Source organism: Urocitellus parryii, chromosome 14, assembly GCF_045843805.1.
Source record: "Urocitellus parryii isolate mUroPar1 chromosome 14, mUroPar1.hap1, whole genome shotgun sequence".
Classification (NCBI taxonomy): domain Eukaryota; kingdom Metazoa; phylum Chordata; class Mammalia; order Rodentia; family Sciuridae; genus Urocitellus; species Urocitellus parryii.
The window spans coordinates 3094907-3120832 of record NC_135544.1 but is presented as its reverse complement, the minus strand read 5'-3'; the positions used below and the strand labels follow the sequence as shown (position 1 = coordinate 3120832).

The window sequence follows — 25926 nt, the reverse complement described above, 5'->3', positions numbered from 1 at the left end:
CAGTCACCATCATTGTCCTCACCCTGCTCTCTTGTCCATGACTATGGCTTGGAAATGATGTCTCCCTTAAAGTCTCATATTAAAAATCTATAAATGTTCCAAAATTTTGGAGGTGAGATGATAACATTAGGAGAGATGGATTTGACCTTATCAGTGAATTGATTGGCCAATAATTTGAATGGGCTACTGGAGGGAACCTTTTGGAAGTTGGGCCAGAGCTTGAGGAAGTAGTTCCCTAATGGCCTTGGGGAATAAGCACCTCATCCCTGGCTCCTCACTCTCTCTGCTCCTGGTTGCCATTAGAGAGTATCTTTCCTCTCTTATGCCCTTGTGCCAGCATGTTCTGCCTCACCTCAGGACTAAAGCATTGCAGTCAGATGGCCATGGACTGAAACTCTAAAAGTGAGTCCAAAACAAAATACTTGTTCTATAAGTTGTTCTTGTCATATATTTTGTTCACAGCCACAAAAACTCTCAATGAGGGGGGTAGTTTGCTCATGCAATTACAGACACTGTGAGGTAATCAAAGGGAAGGCACCTGAGAGAACCTGAAAAGTTGAGTGGTGTAACATGAATCTATTCCTTGTGTTAGGAGGTTTGCAGACAGCACCAAACTCTGTACAGGTCTCCTTCAGGCACAGAAGAAGCAACTGTGGGCCTGGGTACAGTGCATTGGTATAGTGCTTGTCTAGCCAGCCCAAAGAATCAAACACTGCAACAAACACAAACACACCCAAATCTGCAAATTCTCACAAAATATAAGTAGACATATGAGAGAAAACAAAACTCAGGGTGTCAAAATTCAGGTCCAGAGCCCCACAGCCCCCAAGCAACTGCACCCTCCCCAAATACTGAGAGAGAGAGAATCAACAGGCCCCACGGAGATCATGATGCAGCCAGACCCTGCATGAGGTCCTGTGACAGGCTTCCAGAGGATCCAACCTGCTCTGACTTGGACTTCTGACCTATAAATCTGTGACTTAATGGATTTTATTGGTGTTGCCACTAAGTTTCTGGCAATGTGCTGCACATAACTAGAAAAGAAGCACAGAGAATTTCCCCTTCTCCCTCCAACAATTCACAACATAAATTCAACATCCAAACAAGAGTTGAATGATTTATATGTAAAAGATGGAGAACAGGCTGAGAAAGAGAATCTGGTGGAACAAATTCCATCTTTATTTTCAAGACACAGTTGAATCTGAGGCTGGTAAAACACAGGAAAAAGGGGGGAAAACGACTAAATGTATCTCTTTATGTGGCATAATCATGAATTTCTACATATTTTACAAATTCAGGCACAAATTAAAATTTGTTCCTTGTTCAAAGAACATGGGGGAAATGTCAATAAAGGCAACAATTTGCCAACCACACTCTTTGTCTCATTATGTCTCTCAGATTAAAACTGTTTTATTCTACTTTTAATTATTGTTGATCTGGGTAACAAGAATACAACTGTAACTTATTATTATAAATTTAATCATTCATCATGCTCCCCCTTTGGAATACCAGATGAAATGGAGAGATGGGAGCACATCTAACTTGAAAGTGGACTAATGAACTGTGAGAGTCTATTGGACTGTGAGAAACTTCAAAACAGCTGTAGCTCAAGGCAGTACAATGGCCCACATCTTCAGAGCTGAGCTAAGCTGCTTTCGATGTCTATTGTGGCAAAAAAGATGAGCAGAGGCTCTGTCTATGGCTCTACCTGCCTGACCACCCTCATTGTGAACCCACCATGGCAACACCCCAGTTGGCATATTATGTGAGGTGGACACTAGGCTTTCCCTTTTGTACCCACATTTAGTTCTCTGAAGTTGATTGTAGGTTCAAACTTTGTGTTCTCCATACCGTCAGTTAAGTTCCTGGCCTCTCTGAATTGGAGAATGTTGTTTTTGCTTGATTTGGATCTGTTGTCAGAAGCTCAGGTTACAATCAGATACAAAGCAGGGAATTTTGTTGTGGTGTCAGATATTTTCCAGACATTATTGTTTTTCTTCTTGTCACTTCTCAGGGGTTGGCTTTTGCTTTTCTATAGAGCTGTGCAAAGATTTGGTCTTCATTCTCTGACTCTTTAATCCTCACACTCTTGCACTGGGTTTTATCTACTCCCTTCTTTAAAATTCTTATTTGGATAATGCCTTCTTCTCCCTCAAGAAACTGAATCCACAGGAAGTAATCTTCTGTCTTAGTACCTGCCTGAGTACATCTTGTGTCTCCATGAAATTACTGGAAAAGATGATGTTTGTCTCTACACAAGTTTTTAGTCAGAAGAATGGGCTGGAGTTCAGGGAAGGTGAACGTGGGTCAATTCTAGGGTGGTATTCATGTCAGCAGAACTGCCAAACCATCAACTAAATTGTCTGTCTAAAAAGCAATTTTTAATAAATAATAGTTTAGGTAAAGAAAATACTCTGGCTCTGCCTTTAGAAATAATGGACCCATTATTGTGCTGAAGTGTATTGGGCTATTTCTTGGTCTTTATTAGTGCTGGGTCATTTATCTAGGTCTCATGAGGTTTAGTGTCTGCTTTGTTTTTTAACTCACAGTATTAAATGTGAGTACATTCTATTTTTTTGTGTGTGTGTGTGTGTGTGGCACCAGGAATTAAACTCAGGGCACTTAATGAGTAAACCACATCCCTAGCTTTTTTAAAAAATAATTTATTTAAAAAAATTTTTTTGAGACAGGTTCTCACTAAGTTGCTTAGGGCTTTGCCAAGTTGCTGAGGCTGGCTTCAAACCTATGATCTTTCTGCCTCAGCCTCCTGAATTGCTGGGATTACACAGGCAAGTGCCACCACACCTGGCAAGTATGTTCTTTTTATAATCTCTGGAAGGTGGAAAGTTTTTCGAATTTGATTCAAATTCACCCTTCACGAGGTGTATCACAGATGTCAATTGCTTACAACCCTCTCCTACCTTCTGATAAACCTAGCCTAATTCCCTCTTAAGATCGGGAGCCTTCTCCCTACATGTTGGGGACCACAAATCAAGTCAAGATGGTGCCTGGCAGTTTGCCAGGAGGAGTAGTTTGTGAGGCAATGCCACTGAGCCATTAAGATGATGGGATTCCTTATTGGCTGATTGCTGTATCTGGATGATGTTAATTGAGTCAAGCTGTGTGTAATCAGTTAGGTATATATACCTCTGCTGTAATAAAGGGGCTCCTGCTACCTTGGGTACCCGCTACCTTGAGTTCCCGCTCAGTTCCCGCTTCAATCTTCAAGTTGCTTGTCACCTCCTGCTTATTTTGCCCAGCCGAACTGCAGCAGCCACAAAGGCATGAAAGGTCATTTCGTCTTTGTTATAAATCACTGTGATTTCTAAACTTGCTTATAATGCCTGCCCATGCCTTGAAATCACCCATGCCAGGCTTTCTCTGACCAGATAACAACCCTTTCCAAAACTTTAGTGGAGCCTCATAAATTCTGGCTCTCCCTGGCCAGATAATGACCCTCTCTGAAGCTTTAATGGCGCCTTAATAAATTCTGACATGGGGACCAGCTAAAATATTAACTAACCTTTGTGTTATGTTTGTCAAAATTTTGTTATCTGGCAAGACTTGCCAACTAAAGTTTCATTTTAATTTTTTCAATTATAATTTAAAATTTTCTGCTCATTATTTCTATTTCTCTTGAATGCAATATTAAATATAAAAAAAATTGTTATCTGTAAATTCTCAAGACACCCTCCTTTTGTGTAACTTTCTGTGCTATAAAGCTATGCTCCTAGAGAGCTGCTGGGCTGTCTTCTGTTCCCAAGTTTTTCGGGAGAAACAGCCTGGGCCAGTCGGAATATAAGCTTTCTTTAATTTGATTTCAATTGGAGTAAGTAGTCTTTTCTTTGCATTGTGGTCTAACACCTTCCCACAGTAATCTTGCCATTGTTGACTTATTCTGTCTGAACACATCCTAGAAAAGTCAGGAAGTTTTCCCATGATTTTTATCACCTGAAACTAATCCCAGGTTCTTATGATGTACCTGGCTTTTGTATCAAACATGAATCTGGGACTGGGATTGTGGCTCAGTGACAGAGCACTTGCCTTGCACAGGTGAGATTCTGGGTTTGATCCTGAGCACCAAATAAATAAATAAATGTATTTTTAAAGAAATAACTGTGGTGCAAAACTATAAAATTAAAAAAAGACATGAATCTTCTGTTCGCCTTCCCCCAACTCCTGTCACACATATCAGTTTGAATGAAGAAATTATTATCACTCAAAGTAATTTACTTAGACAAAAAGAATCCAAGAGCCTCCTAGAATTACCTGAAGATTTCATCAGGGAGGTGAGTATTCATGTGTAGGACTTTATGTAGCAGGCCCCCACAATGAATAATCCATCTCCTGGATATTCTTATTCTTCCCCAAAGTCTGTTTAGGCTACCACATCTCTAAGGGTGTGTCTGTTCCCAGCTTTGAGGATTCTCTTTCCTTATCTACCATAATTTCTCCTGGGAACTTCAGTTTCTTTCCCCTAAAGCAAAGGAGACCCTCCTCTTCTCCTTGACCTAGACAATAGCAAGGCCCATGGAGCAAACTCACCTTATAACTCAAGGCTTATCTACACATTTTCCTAAGAGGAATGTCGGTGTTGCACTTCAGAGGAATTCAATTAATAGACTGACCTCAATCTCTTTAGTCTTGACACATCACCCATCTTAGTGTTAGCTGTAAGGGAGAGTATATTGTAGTGCTTTATTTCTTCCTACTTTTCCAGACGTCTTGGAATTGATGTTTAGCACCTGTGACCCTTCATACAACCCTATGACTCAGAATTTGCAGGGATATATAATTTTGTTCCCTCTGAGGAATTCAACTCTCTATTCCCTGAAATGGTTGGGCCTTTCTTCAGTTTGATTCTAGTTATACTTATCTTGTAGCATTTTTAAGAAGTTTCTGGAGTCTAGTAACTATATTAAGTTCCAGAGTTGGGAAAGATTCTACAATATTTTTATATTTGAGATAAGAGTTAAGTAAGTAGGCTTCTGGCGCCATCTTGAAGTCAGTGTCTTTGGCTTAATCCCCCCTCCCCCATTCATTTTTCTTCACAAACTCTTTCACCCAGTACTGGTTAGCTCTGTTATCAGGAGCTCACACTGCACTGCTCTGGGTTGTTTGTATGCTCTCTAAATTCTGCTATTCTTTAGATTAGGTGGGAGTGGAGGGGAGGAGATGGGAGGGATAGGAAGGATAGTAGAATGAAACAGACATTATTATTACTGTGTGTATATATATGACTGCATGACCAGTGTGATTCTGCAACCTGTATACTCAGAAAAATGAGAAATTATATCCCATCTGATTCAAATGTATGATATGTCAAGGTCATTGTACTGTCATGTGTAACTAATTAAAACAAATAAAAAAATATGAAAAAAAGGAAAAAAAATTCTGCTATTCTCTACAAGCCAACTCAAATTCTTCCTCTTCTATTAAAATCTTCCAAAGTCTTCTATCTCAACAAAATAAGACATAGGGTTCTTCAAACTATCAGTATGATTTTGATCATTGTTGTGAGCATCTTTCCTTTTTTCTGATTGAACACCTCTTTGGCAGTCAACCAAGGATTGCTATATAGGCTCCTTCTATTGTTATTTACCCAACATATGTTTTAACTTTGTTTCTGTACCTACCTTTTCTATTGAGTGACGGAATCACTTTTGTATGTTTCATGGTATTCATTAAATACTGATTTTGTATTTTTCATTTATTTAGCAATAGTTTCTAAGTGTTCATTAGAAAAAGTCAACAGTAGTAAAATAAATATTATGCTTTGATTTAAGGTCATAGTTATTCTTTGGATTGAAAGGGGAATATAAACATTATGTCTGTAATAGTTATATCTAATCATGTGGGTTTAGGGAAATTAATTCTGTATGGATTCATCACAGCCCAGAACTACTTATATTTCTTCGTAACTTCCAACAACAGCCATTCTCTTTCAGGATCTCCAAGTCAATATCAAATGGCAAGGCGATGGTGGAAGTGGAGGGTTTGGAGAAGGATTGCAGAAACCATGCCAACAATAGAGTTCTGGAGGGATTATGGCAGTTGGGATTTTTGACGAGGGATAAAGGAGCTAAAACAAAGCTGAAGGTCTTAGTTCCAGATGACCACCAACTCCCAGAAATGCCCTGGGTTTTCACTGTAATTTTCTAATTAATTAGATAACTCTGACTAAAAAGTCATATGGTCAGATTATTGTATCCTGACTAATTAATCTTGCTCTATGCCTTGGCAAATCTCCATAATCCATACACCAGTTCCAACCAGTTGATTAATCAATAAGCCTGCTCACAGTTCTGTCAAGTGAGCAGATATTAATTTGTCAATAATATAATGTGCTACTGGCCTTTTAAAATATATTTATTTTTTTAGTTGTAGTTGGACACAATTATTTTACTTATTTCTTTTTATGTGGTGCTGAGGATGAACCCAGGGCCTCGCACGTGCAGGGCGAGTACTCTACTGCTGAGCCCTGTGTTACTGGCCTTTGATGATATCAAAAGAGCAACTGATTTCTCAAGAGTATGCTAATTCAATTAGAAACAACAAATAAAATTGCCCTGAATTTAGAGATATGTGATTGTAGAAACTATCAATTAGTCTGCATCCAAAAGTCCATTTTTTTTTTTTTTTTTGGTGAGGAATAGCTCACTGATTTAATTTTGATAGATCTAACCCTAAACTTTTGGCAAAATAAGCAAACAAACAAAAACTCCACCCAAATATATGCAGAAGCCACTAGTTTTCTGGGCATTTTCTTCGCCAGATAGATCTATTTTCTGGGGTGAGAAGTAGAAGTCAAGTCATAACTATTGTTTTTGCCATGGGCCAGTGCTTTCTGTATGTGTTCAATTATATGATTCTATGAATTCCTGTCTATCTAACTCTTGAAACAAAGCAAAGCATGAAGAGCAAATGACCCAGTCATTATTATTTCCTGAATAATGACTTGTATCTTCATAATAATTTCTTAAGCCCCAAGCAAACCAACCTTTTTATAAGAAGAGGTATAAGCCTGATTTTATATGTATTTTTTCTTTGTTTTCCATCTCTCCTTTTTTTTTACTTTTCTTTTCTCTCTTTTTTGCCCTTTTCCTCTATTCATGACTGAAGCTAATGATTCTATCATCTTTCTTCACCCATTCAGTTGTTTATCTTTTCAGTGGGCATTCTAATAAAGAATTCAGTGTTTAGCAAAATCCAGTTCCCAACAAAGACATACAAAGTTTTGATTAGTGCAAAAGGTGAATGATTAGCAGCCATTAGGTAAAATTTATTTGTAATAAATATTAATTTTAACACATTGACTTTCCTTCATGGTGACCAGAGTAACAGAATATTTAGAATTTAAATGTGCTTAGGTTAGAAACTAAATAGGAATTGGGCTACTGGTCAAAAATAGGAATGGGTAATCTCTCTCAGGACAATGCTATGAAAAAAGCTATGAAAAATATAAAATTTAAATTATAAGAAAATTGTAGGTTCAAATTCAGTTGTAAGAAATAATACATAATGATCCTCTATACCCTTTATCTAGTTTCATTGAGTGTTAACATTTTGCAGATATGACACCCAAGGTATTGACATTGATATAGTCCAGATACAGATGTCTTCATCACCAGAAAGAAGCTTGGTGTCATTCTCTGATAACCACACCCACTCCTCCCTCCCCTCCCCATTTCTGATCTCTGGGAACAACTAATCTGTTCTCCAGTTCTACAACTTTGTCAATTTAAGAATGGTATCTAAATGGAATCATACAGTTTTTCATATTTTGAGATGGGCTCTTTGACTCAACATAATTCCCTGGAGATGGAGTCAAGTTATTGCATGTATAAATAGCTTGTTTTTGCTATCTAGTTTTCCATAGCATGGAGGTGGCACAGTATAGAGTTTAACTGTGTACTTGCTGAGAATATCTGTGTTGCTTCCAGGTTTCAGTTATTATGATTAAAGCTGCTATGAATTTCTGTGTACAGGTTTTTGTGTGAATATATTTTTCATTTCTTTGAGATAAGTAAATGCCCGAGAATGCAAGTTTAGTTTAGAAACTTCCAAACTATTTTCCAGAGTGGTTATATTATTTTATAGTCCTACCAGCAATGTATAAGGATCGTTTTTCCACTTTCTCATCAGCATTTGTTGTCCTTAATTTATTTTTATTTTAGCTGCCCTGATAGATGTGCATTGCCATGCCTTTGTAGGTTTAACTTTTTGTTCTCTAATGCTAATGACATAGAACATCTTTCATGCACTTAATTACCATCTGTATATGTATCTCCATAGGTAAAATGTTTCTTCATGTCTTTTGCCCATTCTCTAATAAGACTTTTAAAATTATTGAGTTTAGAGAGTTCTTATTATATTGTACACACTAGTACTTTGTTGGATATGTAGTTTGTACATATTTTCTCTCAATGCATAGCTTGCATTTTCATATATGTTAAGGTTTAAATCTGCATTTTATTGTTTGTTTTCAATTTATTTCTCCTGTCCTCTTTTTCTGTGTGTTATTTGAACAGTATTTAGGGTATTATCTGGATTTATTGATAACATTTTGGGGGACTTCTTTTTGATAACTTTCTTAGTGGTTACTATAGGTGGAACTATCTATCTATGTGGAAAGTGTCTCATTTGGCTGATATCAGTGTTTTCCCAATTCAAGTGAAGAATAGAAAATTTACCTGTGCTTAGGTTTCTTTACCCTTCCTTTTGTTAAAATATATTTGTCAAGTATTTCCTTCTATATTCACTGACCTTCATACCAGATAGCATTATGAATTTTGCTTCAGTTATCAAATATGATTTAAGAAGTAGGATAGCCTATTGTTCTTATTCAAATTTTCTTTTTTTAACTTGCTTTGATGTTCCTTCTTTTTTGAGGTTTCTATTATTAGAGAACATTCTTTGTGTGTAGGGTACTGTCGTCAACTTTCTTTAGCTTTTTTTTTTTTCTGGTGTTTCTGGGGATTGAACCCAGGTCCTTATACACACTAAGCAAGTATTCTAACATTGAATTACATCACAGAACTTTTAAAAAATATTATACATTTAATTTATTTTTCCACTGTTTTTATTGGTAGGTACCCAACACTTAAGAATTTTTTTTTTAAAGTTTTTGGTATCAGGGATTGAACTCACAGGTGCTTAACCACTGAACCACATCTTCAGCCCTTTTTATTTTTTTAATTTGGCAACAGGGCCTTGCTAAGTTGCTGAGGCTGGCTTTGAACTTGTGATCCTCCTGCCTCAGCCTTCCTTGCTGTTGGGATTTCAGCCATGTGCCACCAATCCTGTTTTTTTTAATTGGTTGTTCAAAACGTTACAAAGCTCATGACATATCTTCTTTCATACATTTGACTCAAGTGGGTTATGAACTCCCATTTTTAACCCAAATACAAATTGCAGAATCACATTGGTTACACACTCACTTTTTACATAATGGCATATTGCCAGGGGTGAGGAATAACTTGTGTAGATGGATACAGCAGGAGTAGGAGCCCTTTATTATAGGACAACAGAGGTATTTATACATTTTGCATAGCTTATCTTAATTAGCATAAACTAGATACATCAGTCAACCAATAAGAATCTCCACACTTAATGGCTCACTTTTGTTACTTCACAAACCACTCCCTCTGGCATTTTGCTAGGCACCATCCAGACTTGTTTAGAAACTCTAACATTCCCCTGGCAAAATACCAGGTGTAATTTTGACTTGTTTACAGACCTTAACATTTCCCCCTTTTGTTTAATTTAAATAAGGACCATAGTGGTTTTTACAAAAACACAATAAATAACCTGCTACAAACAGAAAGGGAGGATAAAAAATGCCACAATACCAAACCAATCGATGGCTCCATGCAAGAAGCCCTTGGAAAAATTATACCAGCAATAACACCATTAGCAAAGATACTGAGTTACAATTTGTTGTAGATTACATTTTTTGTCTCAGTCCAGGTAAAGCAGTGTCTCAATAGATTAATTCACAGTCCAGGTAAATCACAGTCCAGGTAAGTTCTGCAGGCAGCTAGCTTAAATCACAGTCTAGGTAAGTTCTGCAGGCAGCTAGCTTAAATCACAGTCCAGGTAAGTTCCGCAGGCAGCTAGCTTGATCCGAAGTCTGGTCTGTTTGTCAGCCGAAATCTCCGATTTTCAGCAACACTGGAAATTCTTCTACCTTCGTCTTTAGCACCACTGGGTCGAAGGCAGGAACTCTGGATGACTAAAGAAAATCCTGTAGCATTCCACTAAGAAAACAACCTTCTGAACAATTTTGTACATTGTCTCAAGGTTTTTTACATTTGAAATAAGCCTTCCTGCTCCCTGGTCAGGGGGCGGGGAAGAGCCCGCTGCCACAGGTTGGAAATTCCTTGCTGCACTTGGATTGGCTTGCCCACGTGGCAGCGGCCATTGTGCTGATTCATGCACCTTCCAGTAACCATAACGAAAAGTATTTAGTAATAGCCTTTTGCTGCAACTTTTTTCCTGATAATCCTTCTTCTTCTGAACTTTCTTTTTTCTGACTAGAGTTCCTGGGATATTATCAACACATGCCCTAATTATTCTTGGTTCCACTGGAGTGCCTCTTTCCCTTATCAATTTACTTCTCACCACTTCCATATTTTCATCACAAAGACAATACAACATTTCAAGACAAAACAAGACACAAACATACTGTATCAATCTTCTCCATTTTCTCGAAATGGCCATTTTTCCTCTCGACCTATCTGTCTAGGGACTAGCAGATTTGCTCCAGTCCTATCTATGGATGGGCAGCTTTTTTCATCACTTACCCCCCAGTGTCCCGGGGCTCCCCATACGGGCCACCATCTGCTGGGGGTGACGAATAACTTGTGTAGATGGATACAGCAGGAGTAGGAGCCCTTTATTGTAGGACAACAGAGGTATTTATACATTTTGCATAACTTATCTTAATTAGCATAAACTAGATACATCGGTCAACCAATAAGAATCTCCACACTTAATGGCTCACTTTTGTTACTTCACAAACCACTCCCTCTGGCATTTTGCTAGGCACCATCCAGACTTGTTTAGGAACTCTAACATTCCCCTGGCAAAATACCAGGTGTTATTTTGACTTGTTTACAGATTTTTACAGCATATTAGTGACTGTTGTATTCTGCTACCTTTCCTATCCCCTTCTATCCCCCTTCCCCTTGATTCCCATCTTCCCTCTCTACTTCATCTGCTGTTGTTCAATTCTCTCTCTTGTTTCCCCCCCGTTTCCCCTCACAATCTCTTATATGTAATTTTGTGTAACATTGAGGGTCTCCTACCATTTCCTTTGGGCCCAAGGGTTGTGGGCCCAGTGCCCCATCCCAGCACTTCATGGGGCATCTTCTGCTCCTGGCACTGTGTCCAAAAGTCCCATGGTCCTTGTCCTTCCCCTGTGGGTGGAAAATGAAATTTTAGTGCATCAGCGGAACCACAACCATGGCTCCATTATCAACAAAGGACAGATTTTCCACTCTGAGTTCAGTACTGCCCTTTTAGGAGGGATTCAGATGGGGGACCTATTGATTACTATGCTATTTGAGATTCTAGGGTTGTTCCCTAGAATTGACACAGAATTTACAAGGGCACTAGTAGGAAGAACTGGAGATCCTGAAACAGAGGATGTGGAGTCAGGTTTCAACAAATGCACAACATCCTGGCTGGATAGGATACTTACTTGGAGATATAGTGGACTCTGGCAGCATCTCAACAGACCAGTTGGCCTGGTGAGGAGTTCCCAGGCTAGGCCCTCAGGGGACTGGGATGGACAATTCAGTTAAAGAGACAGAAGCATGCAGGATCTAACCCAGGCTCATTGATCCAAGTCACCCCCTGGCTCTCCATATACCTAGGCCTCCTCTTACCTGGGGTCCTCCTCCTCTGGTGGGGGAGCCCTGGGACCCACTGCTGCCTTTCACATTCTGGGTTTCATGAATCTGTGTGGCTGAGGCTGTGGGGAATGACCCATCCACGGCCTCATCTCCTTGGAGTCAGGTCTGCCTTCCTCAGGGGCTTGCTTTTAGAATTTTCTGAGTTACAAGGAAAAGAAAGGAAAAATGTCATATTCACAGAGAAACAAATACTTTCTTCCCCTGTACACTGAGCAGAACTCATGACCACATAGTCATGTCTGTTACCCACAATGTGATGTCCCTTCCCCAGATGTTTCTCCATTCTCTGCTTTGGCCACCTGGTCCAGGAACAGGACCCTGCCATAGACTAGAAACACTGCATGGGAATGTAATGATAGATTTGCACCATGAGTGGCTGATTCTAGAGAACAGGCACCTCTCTGTGGTGGCACAGTGTCAGTGCCAGGAGAGGAAGTGATTTTCCTGAGTGATGAGGTAACCATGGCCACGAGGACTGGTATACTTAATGCTCTTAGACACCTATTTGAAAACCGCAAATGCAGTGTGGTTTCCCTTCTTTATTTTCATTGCTACCTTTGAGTTCAGAGTAGACAGTTTTCAGGGACAATGTCCCAAAGAACATCTATTTTCTTTTATACTTAAACTTGAGCTCATGATCTTGATTCTTATGTGCTGGCTTAACATTACTACCCTGCTATTTAGCTAGTTTCTAATAAATATGAAATCAATGTATTTGAACTAGAATTGAACAAAGGACATATTTATACTTGACATCTCCATGTGATATATTAGGCCCCCAAATCAAGAACTGACAGATTCAAAATATTGACATACTACCCTGCATTTTCCTGATCATAATGGGATAAAGATATAAATAGCAACAAACACGGACATTTGATTAAGATATGGAAATGAAGTGACTGACTATTCAAGAAACAGTTAATCTTTGGAAACCGAAAGGGAGAAATTAAAAAATGTCGTTAGCCTAATGGAAATGGGGTAACAATATAGCAAAACCTGTTGGATGCCACAATAGGAAGCACTAAAAGGAAAGCTTCTGGCAAGGATTGGCTAGATAAATATACATATATATATTTATATATGTAAACATAACGTATAAGTGATCTCCAATAAGTAGCGTAAGGAGGCTCCCAAACCTTCAAAAGTAGAAAAAAATAAAATAATAAATATCACAACAGATGCATAAAACAAACAACTGTTGTGATGAAATAATAAATAAAGTTGAGAGGCCTTTTGCTAAAAAACCAGAAAATATAAACACAAATAAAATAACAGAGGAGAGGCAGGTGACCTGAATAAATTAGAGGTGACAGGAGACATTGCAACTGACACCAGAGAAACTAAGAGAATCCTGAATCATGAGGAATTCTTTTTGAAAAAAAATGCTAATAAATTTTAAAATCTTGAGGAAGTGGACAAATTCCTGCCCTTGGACATAAAATGCCCATGACCTTTCAAAATTGACCTCAGTATATATTCAAAACACAAGAAAGGAATTGAACCGGTTGTTGCAAAAATTCTCCCAAGGAACATCCATTGGTAGATAGGATCAATGCTGAGTTTCAGCAAATTTTTGACAGGATCTAAAAGCAATGCTTCTCAAATGCTTCCATACAATTGAAAGGGAGGGACATTTAGAAACCTATTCCATGGGGCCTGTTAGTGGCAGAGCAGACTGAACCAATGTCAGCTGCAGGGTGGTCTGAACACTTGACCCTCACCCCGATCTGGTTCCTTATCCCTTGTTTGCCTCAAGTCAGAACACTTAACACCACTCAAGGCTGAACACTTGACCCCCACACATCTGGTGCAAAAGAAACCCACATCTAACTTCTTCCCTCTCACTGAGGGCAGAAGATGAGACCCTTAGCAACTACTGTATGATCCAATCATCCAATCACTGTGGGCCAACAAGGCAACTTGCAGACCCAGAGACCCCATCGGTCAAAACTCTCCCCTCTCCCTCTCTCTTTCCTGTCACTCTCTCTTCCCCTCTCTCCCTCTCCCTCTCTTTTCTCTCTCTTGTGCTTTTCTGTCTTCTCTCTCTCTCACACTCTCTCTGTTTCTCTCTCTCTCTTTCTCTCTCTCTCACCCTCTATTTTTCTCTCTCTCTCTCTCTTTCTCTCTTTCCCTCTGTCTCACTCTCTCTCTCTTTCTCTCTTTCTCTCTGTCTCATTCTCTCTCTTTCTCTCTCTCTTTCTTTCTCTCTCTCTCTCTCTCTCTCTCTCTCTCTCTCCCTCTCCCTCTCCCTCTTCCTTCCCTGTTAATCAGACACCACCACAATGAAGATCTCTTGGTCACTCCAAGTGTTGTGGTCACTTTTCTTTCAGAGCCAACCTTCACCTGTTTATTTACAAAAACTGAGGAGGACACAAGAGAAAAAGCAAAAATGAACTAACCACTGACATTCCGCGATGAAGAAGGAAATCCTGTCAACTTCAAGAGCTTTCCTGGAACTGGAAGACACCATATTCTACACACTGAAAGATAAGGCTCCAGGGCTGGGCTGTAGCTCAGTGGTAGATCGCTTGACTTGCAGGTGTGAAGCCCTGGGTTTGATCCTCAGCACCACATAAAAGTGAATAAATAAATAAAGATTTAAAACATCAATGGCTCCAGTGTTTTCTCTCATGTGTGGAAACTAAAGGAAACAGATGACCCAAAGGTAGAGATGGGATCCCCAAGGACTGGGAAGGGTGTGGCCAGGGTGAGAGATGGAAATTGAAGACAGAAGGAGGGGAAATGGGTAGAAGGGTGGATGAACAGGGGAAAGCTTGACATGTGCATGGATGAAACTAGCAGGATGAAGCCCATTAATTTGTTCAATTTACAGTTTAAAATGCCCAGGGCAAACACGACCAGTTTCCATAGAACTCCTCCACCTCCCCATAGAGCCCAGAATGGTGGAGTAGGTTTCCTCTGAAATTTGAATCTTCCTGTAGTCATTAAAATGTTGAATGATTAATATAATCTTTCTCAATGCAAACACCCTCTGTTTACAATGAAGTGATGCTTACCCAAGGACCTACACCTCCATCATTTCCTGTTTCTCCTCTACTCTTTTCCCCAGCCATAATCTGAAGAACCCATTGGGAAAGGAATCCAACCTGAGGTCCATCTGTCCATCCCTAGTCTGTCAGCAGGTTGTCAGGAATGTGGCTGCTGGGCAAACACAGAAGGAGCAGAGTCAGCTTCCTAGATGTCACAGAAAAGGGAGGGACATTGGATACTGCCCTGGGGCCACGGGATCACATGCCTTGTCTAATTCAAGCAGCCTAATCCCTGTGGACATGCCTGTTAAAAAATGTCTCACACATTTGCATCTCAGTTCTATATTCCATGTGTCTGATTTGGAAATCATTGGGTCCTGGATCAATGTTACTTACCTGTGGATCTGTGTGAACCTTTCTGAGCTAATACTGCGTATATACATGTTTACAAAAACAACACTCAAAAGATTCTCAGGCATTTAGTAGATAAGGAATGCAAGATAATATTGAGTTTCCATGAATTTGGGTTACTGTGGTCTGAAGGATGATTTTTATGCCTCTACACTTAAATATGCATTTGTTAAAAGAAATACATTTGAGTGGTTCAAGTGTTTGTAAGAAACACATTATTGTGAGATGAATGATATGATTTCAGTTTTGCCTTTCAAAGTCCAGTTCTTTCTCTTCCTCTCTAGAGTTTGGAATAAACAATTTGTGACTTGAAAATGATGATTTTGAAAACTGGGTGGTAGACTCCTCACGTGTACCTAATTTTCTACAAGTTTTGTTAAAGACTCAAATATAGAGATGAATAAACCATTGGTGGTATATTGAGAAATCATTTTGCAATCTGTCCTTTGGAATTCTTCTCTGGCTTCTAGATTTTGACTCCCCACTTAGTCTCCATCCTGGGTGGAGAGGTGGGTTCCATGTTTTCCTTCTGAGCCCTCCACAAGCTGCACACACACAAGGCTGTCCATTTTATAAGCCAACAGAGGTAGACAAATACATTTCAAACCATGTTCCAGATCCTTCCACTGAGGAATGAGATTCAACAGAGGTAAGGGACGAGAGAATGAAAACGTTAGATCATTAATCTTATTTAAACTATTTATGACCCGATATGAGTACTGGCATTTGGGTGGAGAAGTCTGTACATAAGATACATGAGTACTGGAAGGAACATTATCTTGAACATAATAAAAATCTTATTCCATGCCTCCTTGATATTTCTGCCAAAGACAAGCAGACATATTCCTAAAGGACTTCCTTTTGAATTCAAAACCATCATGGAAATGTGTCAGGACACGTCCAGCATGACTTGGTTGAATGAGAAGGAAATGAAATGTATCTTTTTCTCAGAAAAGTGGTTTAAAAGATAAATAATACATATATATTTTAATAAGTAAAACATTTTAATTGAGATATTACCACTATGACTATGTGCACGCCTCAAAATGCTTATGAAATGTGGTTATAAAAATACTCCTTGGGCTGGGGATGTGGCTAGAGCGGTAACAGCGCTTGCCTGGCATGTGCCTGGTGCTGGGTTCGATCCCCAGCACCACAAAAAAATAAAATAAAGATGCTGTGTCCACCGAACAATGAAAAAAAAATAAATATTAAAAATTCTCTCTCTCTCTCTCTCTCTCTCAAAAACAAAACAAAACAAAACAACAACAACAAAAACCTCCTGAGATCCACACACAGGGAAAAGAGTCAACCAGACTCTCCAGTGTGGTGAGCCGTTTCTGTGAACTGTGGCTGCCATTACAAGATGGCGCTGGTTTCCCCTGTAGTCTGTGACAAACAACTCCTTATCAGAATGAGTTGGCACGCTGTGACTTGGCACCCTATGAGAAAAGTCCACGTGGCAGTTGTGCATTGGGGCTTTATCTGCTTTATTAAGGCTGGGGCACACGGGAGTAGTGTTCAAGAGAGAAACAAGCTAATAGACATGTCAAAACAAAGGCCTGAATAAACTGCTGAAGGAAGAATCCTGTGTAGTGTTTCCTTTGCTGGCAAGGGGTCGCGGCAGTTGGTGGCCAGGACAGGGACACCTCCTCGAACCCAGGATCCAGAACCTTCAGCAGTCAGGGTGGTGCACCGGTAAATTCCCAGGTAAGTGGGAATCCGCAAATGAAAGCGGGGCGCTCCTCGGTAGATAAAGAGAGAGCGGGGGAACAAATAATAAATTCCCGGGTAGGTGGGAATCCGCAAATGAAAGCGGGATGCTCCTCTGTAGATAAAGAGAGAGCTGGAAAAAATAATAAAATAGGACGCTCCTCTGTAGATAAAGAGAGAGCGGGGCTTTGTACTTTCACTTTCTTCATAGTTTTGAAAACATCTTCATAGTTTTGAAAACATTATGGGTGTTAACTCCTCAAGCCCAATTTTGCTGGCCTTGGATGGGCTGCTGCGTTCTAATGGACTTAAAGTGAAACAGAGCACATTGCAGATGTTTTTGAGAGAGGCTGATATCGCAGCTCTTTGGTTTGCTTTTTCAGGGAGTCTTACAATTCCCAGCTGGGACAAGTTAGGAAAAGACCTTGACTTTGCTTATAAGCAGGGAACTTTAAAAGATGGCATTATTCTAATATGGAAGCTAATTAGAGGATGTATAACAGATGGTAAATGTCAAGAGGCTATAATTGAGGGTCAAGCTGTTCTTGAGCAATTGCATGAGGAAAAATCTGAGGGATCCCACAGCGAAGTGGCAGAAAGTATTAAGAATAAAAACAGTGAAAAGGCAAAAGAGACTGAACATAAAATTAGGAGAAGGCTCTATCCAGACTTGACCGAACTTAAAACACCCAAGGACACAAGTGACTCAGAGAGTTCTGAGGACCTTGATGTTTTGTTACAGCAATTACGTAGGGTAAAAATGAAAAAGAAAAACGGGAGACGCAAGGTATGAAAACATCTCATGTGGAGGAGGATCGGGCTGGCTCTGAAGAGGAGGTGGAAAATCTAGAGGAGGAGCCAGTACTTGATGCTGCTCCACCCTTCCCCACGCCTCCAGTAGTTCCGCCCCTGTATGTGGGTGGAGTCCAAGGCTCCGGGAGGACTTTTCATTCTCAAGTTTGGAAAACAGTTAATACAGATATGGGACTAGCATACCCGGTTTTTCAGGACAACAATAGGGGAAGATATCATGAGCCTTTAGACTTTAAAATAATTAAAACCTTGGCAGAATCCGTCCGTACTTATGGCATAGATGCTGCTTTCACCCTTACTCAGGTGGAAGGACTGACTAGATTCTGCATGACCCCTTCGGATTGGGCTGGCTTAGTCCGAGCCTGTGTCTCTCCCGGAAAATATCTACATTGGAGAGCATTCATGCTAGAGGGCGCGATAGAACAAGCTGCCCAAAATCATGCGGCGGGCCACCCCACCTGGGATATGCTTTTGGGACAAGGCAGGTTTGCTAATCAACAAACTGGATATTAGTAACACTTGTATCCGTGCATGGAAATCACTCCCAAATAGAGGAGAAGTGTCTGGCAATTTGACTAAAATTATACAAGGCCCCACAGAACCTTTCTCAGACTTTGTTGCTAGGATGGTGGACGCTGCAGGAAAAATCTTTGGTGACCCCGATAGAGCAATGCCCCTGATTAAACAACTTGTTTTAAACAATGTACTAAAGAATGCAAAGCAGCTATTACTCCTTATAAAAACAAAGGCATAGAGGCCTGGATGAAAGTCTGTAGGGAAATAAGTGGGTCATTAACTAATGCAGGCCTTGCTGCTGCAGCAGTTACAGCTGGAGTTGCCATGGCTAGCCAAGTACAAACTGCTGCCACTATTAATCAGGTTATTCAACAAACATCAACCATATTTGAATCTCAAAGTAGAATTAATCAACACATTTTATCTGGGATTTTGGCTGCTAATCAAAGGATAGATCTGCTTCAAGCTCAAGTTGAGGAATTGTCTGACCTAGTACATTTGGGTTGTATTGATCAACGAGCACATTTATGTATAACCTCTGTCAGATTTTATGATTCCAGAAATGCCTCACGCATCATCGGAGAGTATTTATCCGGAACCTGGTCCATGGAAGCAGAAAACTTGATCCAGTCTCAACTAACTCAGATTGCTGTTTTGAATAGCACCCGTGTCAAACCAGTGACTTTGGGTCAATTCACCAGTTGGCTATCCTCTGCTTTTTCCTTTTTTAAGGAATGGGTGGGAGTAAGCATTTTTGGTACTATGTGTTGCTTTGGTGTGATTCTTTGTTTGTGGTTTCTCTGTCGCCTCAAGGCCCCCAGTGCTCACGATAAGGCTATGATCATACAAGCTCTTGCTGCTTTAGAAAATGGCAACTCACCACAGGTCTGGCTTGCGCATCTTAAACAGTAAACCTTTGACATGGTCGTTGCACCCCAAGTTATTATAATACTGCACTGGGATCGACATGTCCTTCTTTTGTCACTCTTCTAATGCTGGAACTTCTACCCTATCTTTCCTTTGTGCATACCTCTCCTCCCTGCTTTTCTGCACTAGGATCTTTCTAGCTAATCTTACTGTCCAACTACACCTGCCATTTGATGGTGATTGTCATGGGTCCTGTTTATGGAGGCGGTTTCCATAACAATGTCCTGTTGGCCACAACACGCTGAGCTGATCTTGTAGTACCCAGTGACGGGCAACTTCCACGCTTCCACTGCAACCTAAGACAGGGGAATGGGGCCTCCCCAGAGACGGGTAAGCAGTGCAGGGGCAGTGGACGACCTAAGACAGGAGCTACTTGATTCCCCTTGACATGCAACAGCAAGAGAGGTTGACTTGCTGGTAGCAAGCCTTCCCTGGCCCCCGGGGCCCAGCCCCCAATTCCTTGTTCTGCATGTCAAAGTGGCCAGCTCACAGGGCCATGACATATGTGCTCCACGGGAACATCTTGACCTTTATCTAACAATGGCAGATGTCACAACCAAATTTCTCCCCCTCTCTATTGTCCGTGCCATTCTCTTAGGGTGTTGCCAACTTAATTTTGTCTGCACTACGAAGACAGCCTCAGCTGTCCCCCTTCGTCTACCATCATCACGATACAGGATGCGAGGCAAGGCACTGCACTTGAGTGATCCACTTGAGTGGACCTCAAGGGGAGCATGTCCTATTGCATGCGGGTTTGACGTCCACGCCCCGCCCCACCAAAAAAGGGGTCGGCTGATATGGCCTCAGGTTTGGGGAAGGGCCCTCCTTAAGGCTGGGCCATACTATGCAGCCACTTCTACACAGTGGGATAGGACCTCTACTCTCGCCTGTATTGTCATAATAAAACAAAAAAGGGGGAACTGTGGTGAGCCGTTTCTGTGAACTGTGGCCACCATTACAAGATGGCACTGGTTTGCCCTGTAGTCTGTGACAAACAACTCCTTATCAGAATGAGTTGGCACTCTGTGACTTGGCACCCTATGAGAAAAGTCCACGTGGCAGTTGTGCACTGGGGCTTTATCTGCTTTATTAAGGCTGGGGCACACGGGAGTAGTGTTCCAGAGAGAAACAAGCTAATAGACATGTCAAAACAAAGGCCTGAATAAACTGCTGAAGGAAGAATCCTGTGTCATGTTTCTTTGCTGGCGAGGGGTCAGGGAACTCCAGGAAGTGAACGGACCACACCCAAATCCCTATTCCAATTCAGTGCTTGCAGGTGATTGGTGGATCTGGCAGGAAGTTAGTGGGTGTGGTCAGGAGGCTGAGCCATAAAAGACTGAAAACATGGACCCGGCTGTCATTTGAAGGCCGGCTCCGAAGGAGAAGCTCTCTCCTCTGGAGATTCAGCAGGGAAACCTGGTGGTTACTGGTCCTGGAGACATGGAGGCAGCTTCACTCCACTGCGGAGGTGAGTCTCAGTTTCATGACTGTATAAAACCTGAATGTTCATCAAATGCAGCTGATGCTAAAGTCTATTTGGGTCCTTCTCTACCTGCAGAGTCATCGTTGTCACCTTGCCCTGATGCACACTTAAATAAGAATTCAGCTCCTGTGGGGCCACTGCTGGCTCCTAGAGGGAAACTTTGTCTGAACTGGCAGAGACGGTCGGCAGCTGGTGCTGGGCTGCAGAACATGGGAAACACTTGCTACGTGAATGCAGCCCTACAGTGCCTGACATATACACCTCCTCTGGCCAACTACATGCTGTCCCAGGAGCACCGCCAACGCTGTCCTCGTCACAGGGTCTGCATGCTGTGTGTGATGCAAGCCCACGTGACACGGGCTCTCGGCCACCCTGGGGATGTCATTCAACCCCTGCCTGCTTTGGTTGACGGCTTCCACACTTCCCGGCAAGAAGATGCCCATGAATTTCTGCTCTTTACTCTCCATGCCATGCAGGAAGCATGTCTGCGTGGGCACAAGCAGCCAGGTGCTCACTCCAAGGACCCTACCCTCATGCGCCAGATATTTGGAGGGTGCTGGAGATCTCAAATCAAGTGTCTCCACTGCTGTGGCGTTTCAGACACTTTTGACCCCTACCTGGACATTATGCTAGACATCACGGCAGCTCCCAGTGTGCAGCATGCACTGGAGCACTTGGTGAAGCCCGAGTGGCTGGAAGGGGAGAACGCCTACCAGTGTGGTGTCTGTCAGAAGAAGAGGCCAGCCTGCAAGACCCTGACCCTGCAGAAGGCACCAAACGTTCTTATGCTGGTATTGAAACGGTTCTCGGATCTCACAGGGGAAAAAATTGCTAAGCACGTGCGCTATCCTGAGTGCCTTGACATGCAGCCATACATGTCTCAGCAGGGCAGAGGCCCACTGGTGTATGCCCTCTATGCTGTGCTGGTCCATGCCGGGGTGACTTGTCGCAGCGGACACTACTATTGTTATATAAAAGCTGGCAATGGCCAGTGGTACAAAATGGACGATGCTAAGGTAGTGGCCTGTGACATTGCTTGTGTCCTGAGTCAGCGTGCCTATGTCCTCTTTTATGTCCAGAAGAGTGAACTTGAAACTGACAATGGGAGTGTGTCCCTGGGCAGGGAAACAATAGCTCTTGGGCCTGAGGACACAATCTTGAGAGCCACCCAAGGAGAGCTCCAAGGAGACTCCTATAGCAAAGCACTAGAGCCAGAAGAGCGCTTGGAGGATACAGCTACTGGAGAAATCACCTTGGATCAGTGGAAATTTCTCCAAGAACAGAACCGACCAAAGTCTGAATTCAACCTCAGGAAAGTGGAATTCACTCTGCCTCCCAATGTTGTTGTGATTCACCAGTCAAAACACAGAGAAAAGGAGAACATAATGGATAAGCAGGAAACATACAAGCAGAGCAAGGATACCAAGTACAGCATACGTGAGGATTTGGTGAACACTGGCCAACTCCCGTGTCTTGCAGGAAGGCCCAGAGCCAACAAGAAGAAGAACAAGCAGGGCAAGAGGACAGTAATTGTGGTCTAGCAATCCAGGACACTGTGAAGGCCTTTGTACCGCAAACTAATGGTAAGTACTTAGCAGTCCCTGGAGTGCTTTGAGTTCCCTGAAGTAGAGGAGTGCAAACAGAAGCCTGGGTGATCACGGGATCCAGTTGTGGCTTTGGGAGTCAAACCAAAGCCTTTAGTCAGTCTCCAATCATTGGGACTTCTCCAAAGTGCCATGGCATCTCTGAAACCTTGAGAACTGTGGTGGATGGGCCGTGGAAAGAGGGAAAGGTGCCCGTGGCATCCAAGCAGTTCAAGGTCAAGTACCACTGCAGAAGGTTGTCCCAACAAGCTCAGCTGCCTGCAGAGCCCAGGGACGTGGCACTCTCCAGCTGCCAGCTCGCAGCCCTGCATCGCGTCCCTGAGGGGGCAGCAGCCCCAGGCACCTGAAAGGTCATGAGGATGTCCATGCGGTTATCCAGGAACTCATCCCACTGCAGAAATCCTTCTCCTCCTCTTCTATCTCTGCTCCTAACCTCCCTCGCCTCTCCTTCCTCTTCTTCCTGTGCTCCAGGTGTGGGCAGGGCCACTCCCAAAGGCTGCCTAATTAGGAGCATTGGGCCTTCTTTTGTCCAAGGGATTGTCTATGCACCCGGCGAATGCCTCCCTAGAAGAAATGGCTTTTCTAGAGGAAGAAGCCTGCAGCCTTAAGGTTGATTCCAAAGATAGTTCTCCTAACTCCATGAACTCTGAATTTGCAGCTGAAGCTGAAGGTCAGAAGGATGGGATGGAAGGACCAAACGAAGCCCAGAAAAGCAGCTGGAATAGGCTTGGGACCAGGACTCCAAGCTGATCTCCCTGAAGGCTCCACAGGACATCCTAGGGAAATGCAGTGCCCAGAAGGAAAGAAGCTGCCACCCCTAGGGAGAAGCCCAGCCCAGAAGTGTGTCCCAACCATATGGAAGGACCAGCCCTGAGCATCAAGGTCACTTCTCAGAAAGAGAAAGACTTGCCCCCAGAGGTCAGAGCCCAGGAGGAACAGCCTGACAGGAGCAGCTTCTGTCACACCAGAGTGATTGTGGACCCTCAGGAGGAACCTCCTTAGGAGTCACTTGGTGACCAAAGGACAGTCATTGACAAGACCTCCGTGGTGAAGGCGATCCCCCACTCACTGTCTTGACAGGGTCACAGTGAGAAAAATGTTGGCAAAGCTGCTCTCCCACTCTCTTGACAGGGTCACAGTGAGGATGATTGCTGGCAAAGCCACACTGGTTGGTGGGTAACCGAAGCCATGAGACCCTTTTTTATGTAATTGGGACTTTGCATTTTCATGCTTATGTTTCTCACAGGAGGCATGAGTATGTTAAATGCCAAACAAATTAAATTTCAGATGGCTAGAACATATCAGGTAGTTCATGCCTTGGAGGCTGTTCTACTACCCCTCAGCATATCAAGGACAAAGTAGAAGGCTATTCTTCTATCTTAGTACATTGTGGACAAGCCTAATAATGGACAACAATCATTCTCTGAAAGGTCAGGAGAACTAGTGCACCTTGACTGAGAATCAAAGAAACTCTTTGAGAAAGCAGCTCAACCAGTTTTATGAGAATAAATTTAGGAATTAATTAAAATAGCTTTATAAGACACAGTTTTAGAATAATGTTAGAAATATTATCTTATTTAGATTCTTAAGTTTAGAAATTCTTAAGTCTTTAGTTGTATAGGTTTCTGATATGTTTTAAGGATGATTCGTAAACTTTAGCATATTTTAGATATAAGATTTAAAGGGACTTTTTTAGATGGGAATTTTAGATTAAAAATAAAGTACAAGTGTACTTTAGGTTAATGATTGGTTAGGAGACTTAGAGTCTGGTTATGTAGTTTGGCATTAGTTAATAAGAAAATAACATATCTTGGGAAAAATAGTAAATCTTGGGAAAATCTGAAAAATGTAAATTAGTGACATATTTTATTAATGATTCTGTACTTTTAATAATTATATAACTGAAGGTCATATCCTGGAAAAATGTAAATTAATGTACCCTCAATCATGGTTAAGGAAATGTCATGTCTTGGCAAAGTTTTAAATTATATAATTAATGACGTATTGTGAATCTATAATGATGAGAAAAATTGTAATAAAAGGGGACCCAGAGAAAGCTGCTTTAGCTCTCTCTCTGGAGATTGCTGCAATGGAACGACTCCTGTCTCATCTTTTCGCCGACGCCACTCATCCTTCAGGACTCCCTGGAACCCGCTAGGGCAGGACTCCGGCACCTCTCCCCTGCTAGAATTTTTGGATGGCTCCAACATTGAAAAGTGGGTTGAGAAATCCAAAAGCATTCATATAGGAAGGTGGTGATGGAACACCCTCCATGAGGAGGCCACTGGTGTGACGTGGACGAGTCTCCAGGGTCAGACTCTCTCAGGAGGAGCCTGTCTCCCTGAAGTGCTCAGCAGTTCCAGAGCCTTCTTCCCTCTCCACTGACTACAACATGTACCCCTCATTCGTACAGAAGTCCTTGGTGTGACTACACCAGCTACAGGGCCAGCAGCCCAAGACTCCTGGCCACCCCTCTGTGGGCAGCAGCCAGGACACAGCCCAGGCTGGGACAAGCAGCCACAGCCTCCTAAGTGAGTATCCCCCAGCTCCTCAGTGAGCTCCCAGAGCACCTCCAGAGACCCAGAATTCCCATTCCCTGCAGGTGTGCAGAAGCTCCCTAGAAGAAGTGAAGGAGAAAAGGACATTCTGAGCGGAGACTCCACCTCATCCCTGTGGCAGACAGGCATCTAGCTCCCTGACACAGGGACCTGGGGAGCCCAGCCTGAAGCAGGACTTTATTGACACTCAGTGCCACTTGGCCATGCTGTACTCCAAGTTCTCTTTCAAGGGGACCTTTACAAGTTTCAGAAAAATTTACAGCAGCTCTTTCCTCACCTCCAGGGCTGCATCTCTGACTTCTGGGACACTGGGACACTGACAGTCTGCCTGTGGGAGCAGATGCTGAAGGAGGATCTGGTCTGGGGGGTCTTCAGCTGTCACCCAGATTTTGCACCTTATTATAGTGGGAGCCAATAGAAGTCTGTTGCAGGCCTTGGGGGACCCCAGGTCATAGTCTTTGGGTCAATGGGCTGGGATTGCTCTTAATAGTGCACCTTGCCCGTCCCACAGCAGGGCAAGATAACCTCGGTCTCTGTGGTCAGCTTGTCTCTTTTTTTTAGATGTAAGGTTTTTCTACTTCTAGAGCTAACAAATATAATTCCTAAAAGTTTCTGTGGATGTCATTTGTTAACTGCTTTATAAGCCATTTCTTATCATTTGGCCATGATGTTGGTTTTGTTCAGTTTTGGAGTACTGGGGAAGGAATCCAGGCAGCGAGCTGCACTCCAGGTCCCCAGTATGCCTGGGGACCAGGGAGGAGAGGCACTTTGTGACTTCTCCTGACTGACATCAGCATGAATCTTTCCTTCTTGGGAAGTAATCAACTTTGGGTGTTGTTTTGTTTTCAAGGTGAAATACGCCCATTGCAGAATATTTGGAAAGTGCAAAGAAGTGTGTAAAGATCATTCTCATTCACTCTGAAAAATTAAAAATCAAAATAAGAGGAGGCTCATGGTTTTTTGTAAACAAAATTGTATTGGTTACTCTGA

The 25926-nt window shown here is 42.1% G+C and overlaps 1 protein-coding gene and 1 pseudogene across 1 annotated transcript; both read left to right on the top strand.

Annotated features, from left to right (window-relative positions):
• Window positions 1-17824: 17824 nt before the first annotated feature.
• On the top strand, window positions 17825-22315 carry LOC144250221 (ubiquitin carboxyl-terminal hydrolase 17-like protein 6). The gene is made up of 3 exons (XM_077792713.1): window positions 17825-18333; window positions 20659-20759; window positions 20850-22315. The coding sequence occupies exons 1-3, from the start codon at window positions 17825-17827 to the stop codon at window positions 22313-22315; spliced, it is 2076 nt and encodes a 691-aa protein (XP_077648839.1).
• Window positions 22316-22921: 606 nt separating this feature from the next.
• LOC144250220 (3'-5' RNA nuclease TATDN2 pseudogene) lies at window positions 22922-25354 on the top strand (annotated as a pseudogene).
• Window positions 25355-25926: the final 572 nt, after the last annotated feature.

Bases quoted from the DNA above. Each gene is read 5' to 3' on its own strand.
- LOC144250221 (XM_077792713.1), top strand. From the start codon at position 17,825: ATGAAAACATCTCATGTGGAGGAGGATCGGGCTGGCTCTGAAGAGGAG. The intron at 18,334-20,658 runs GTTTGCTAATCA...TGTCATTTGAAG, and splicing joins ATGCTTTTGGGACAAGGCAG to GCCGGCTCCGAAGGAGAAGC. The intron at 20,760-20,849 runs GTGAGTCTCAGT...CTCTACCTGCAG, and splicing joins AGCTTCACTCCACTGCGGAG to AGTCATCGTTGTCACCTTGC.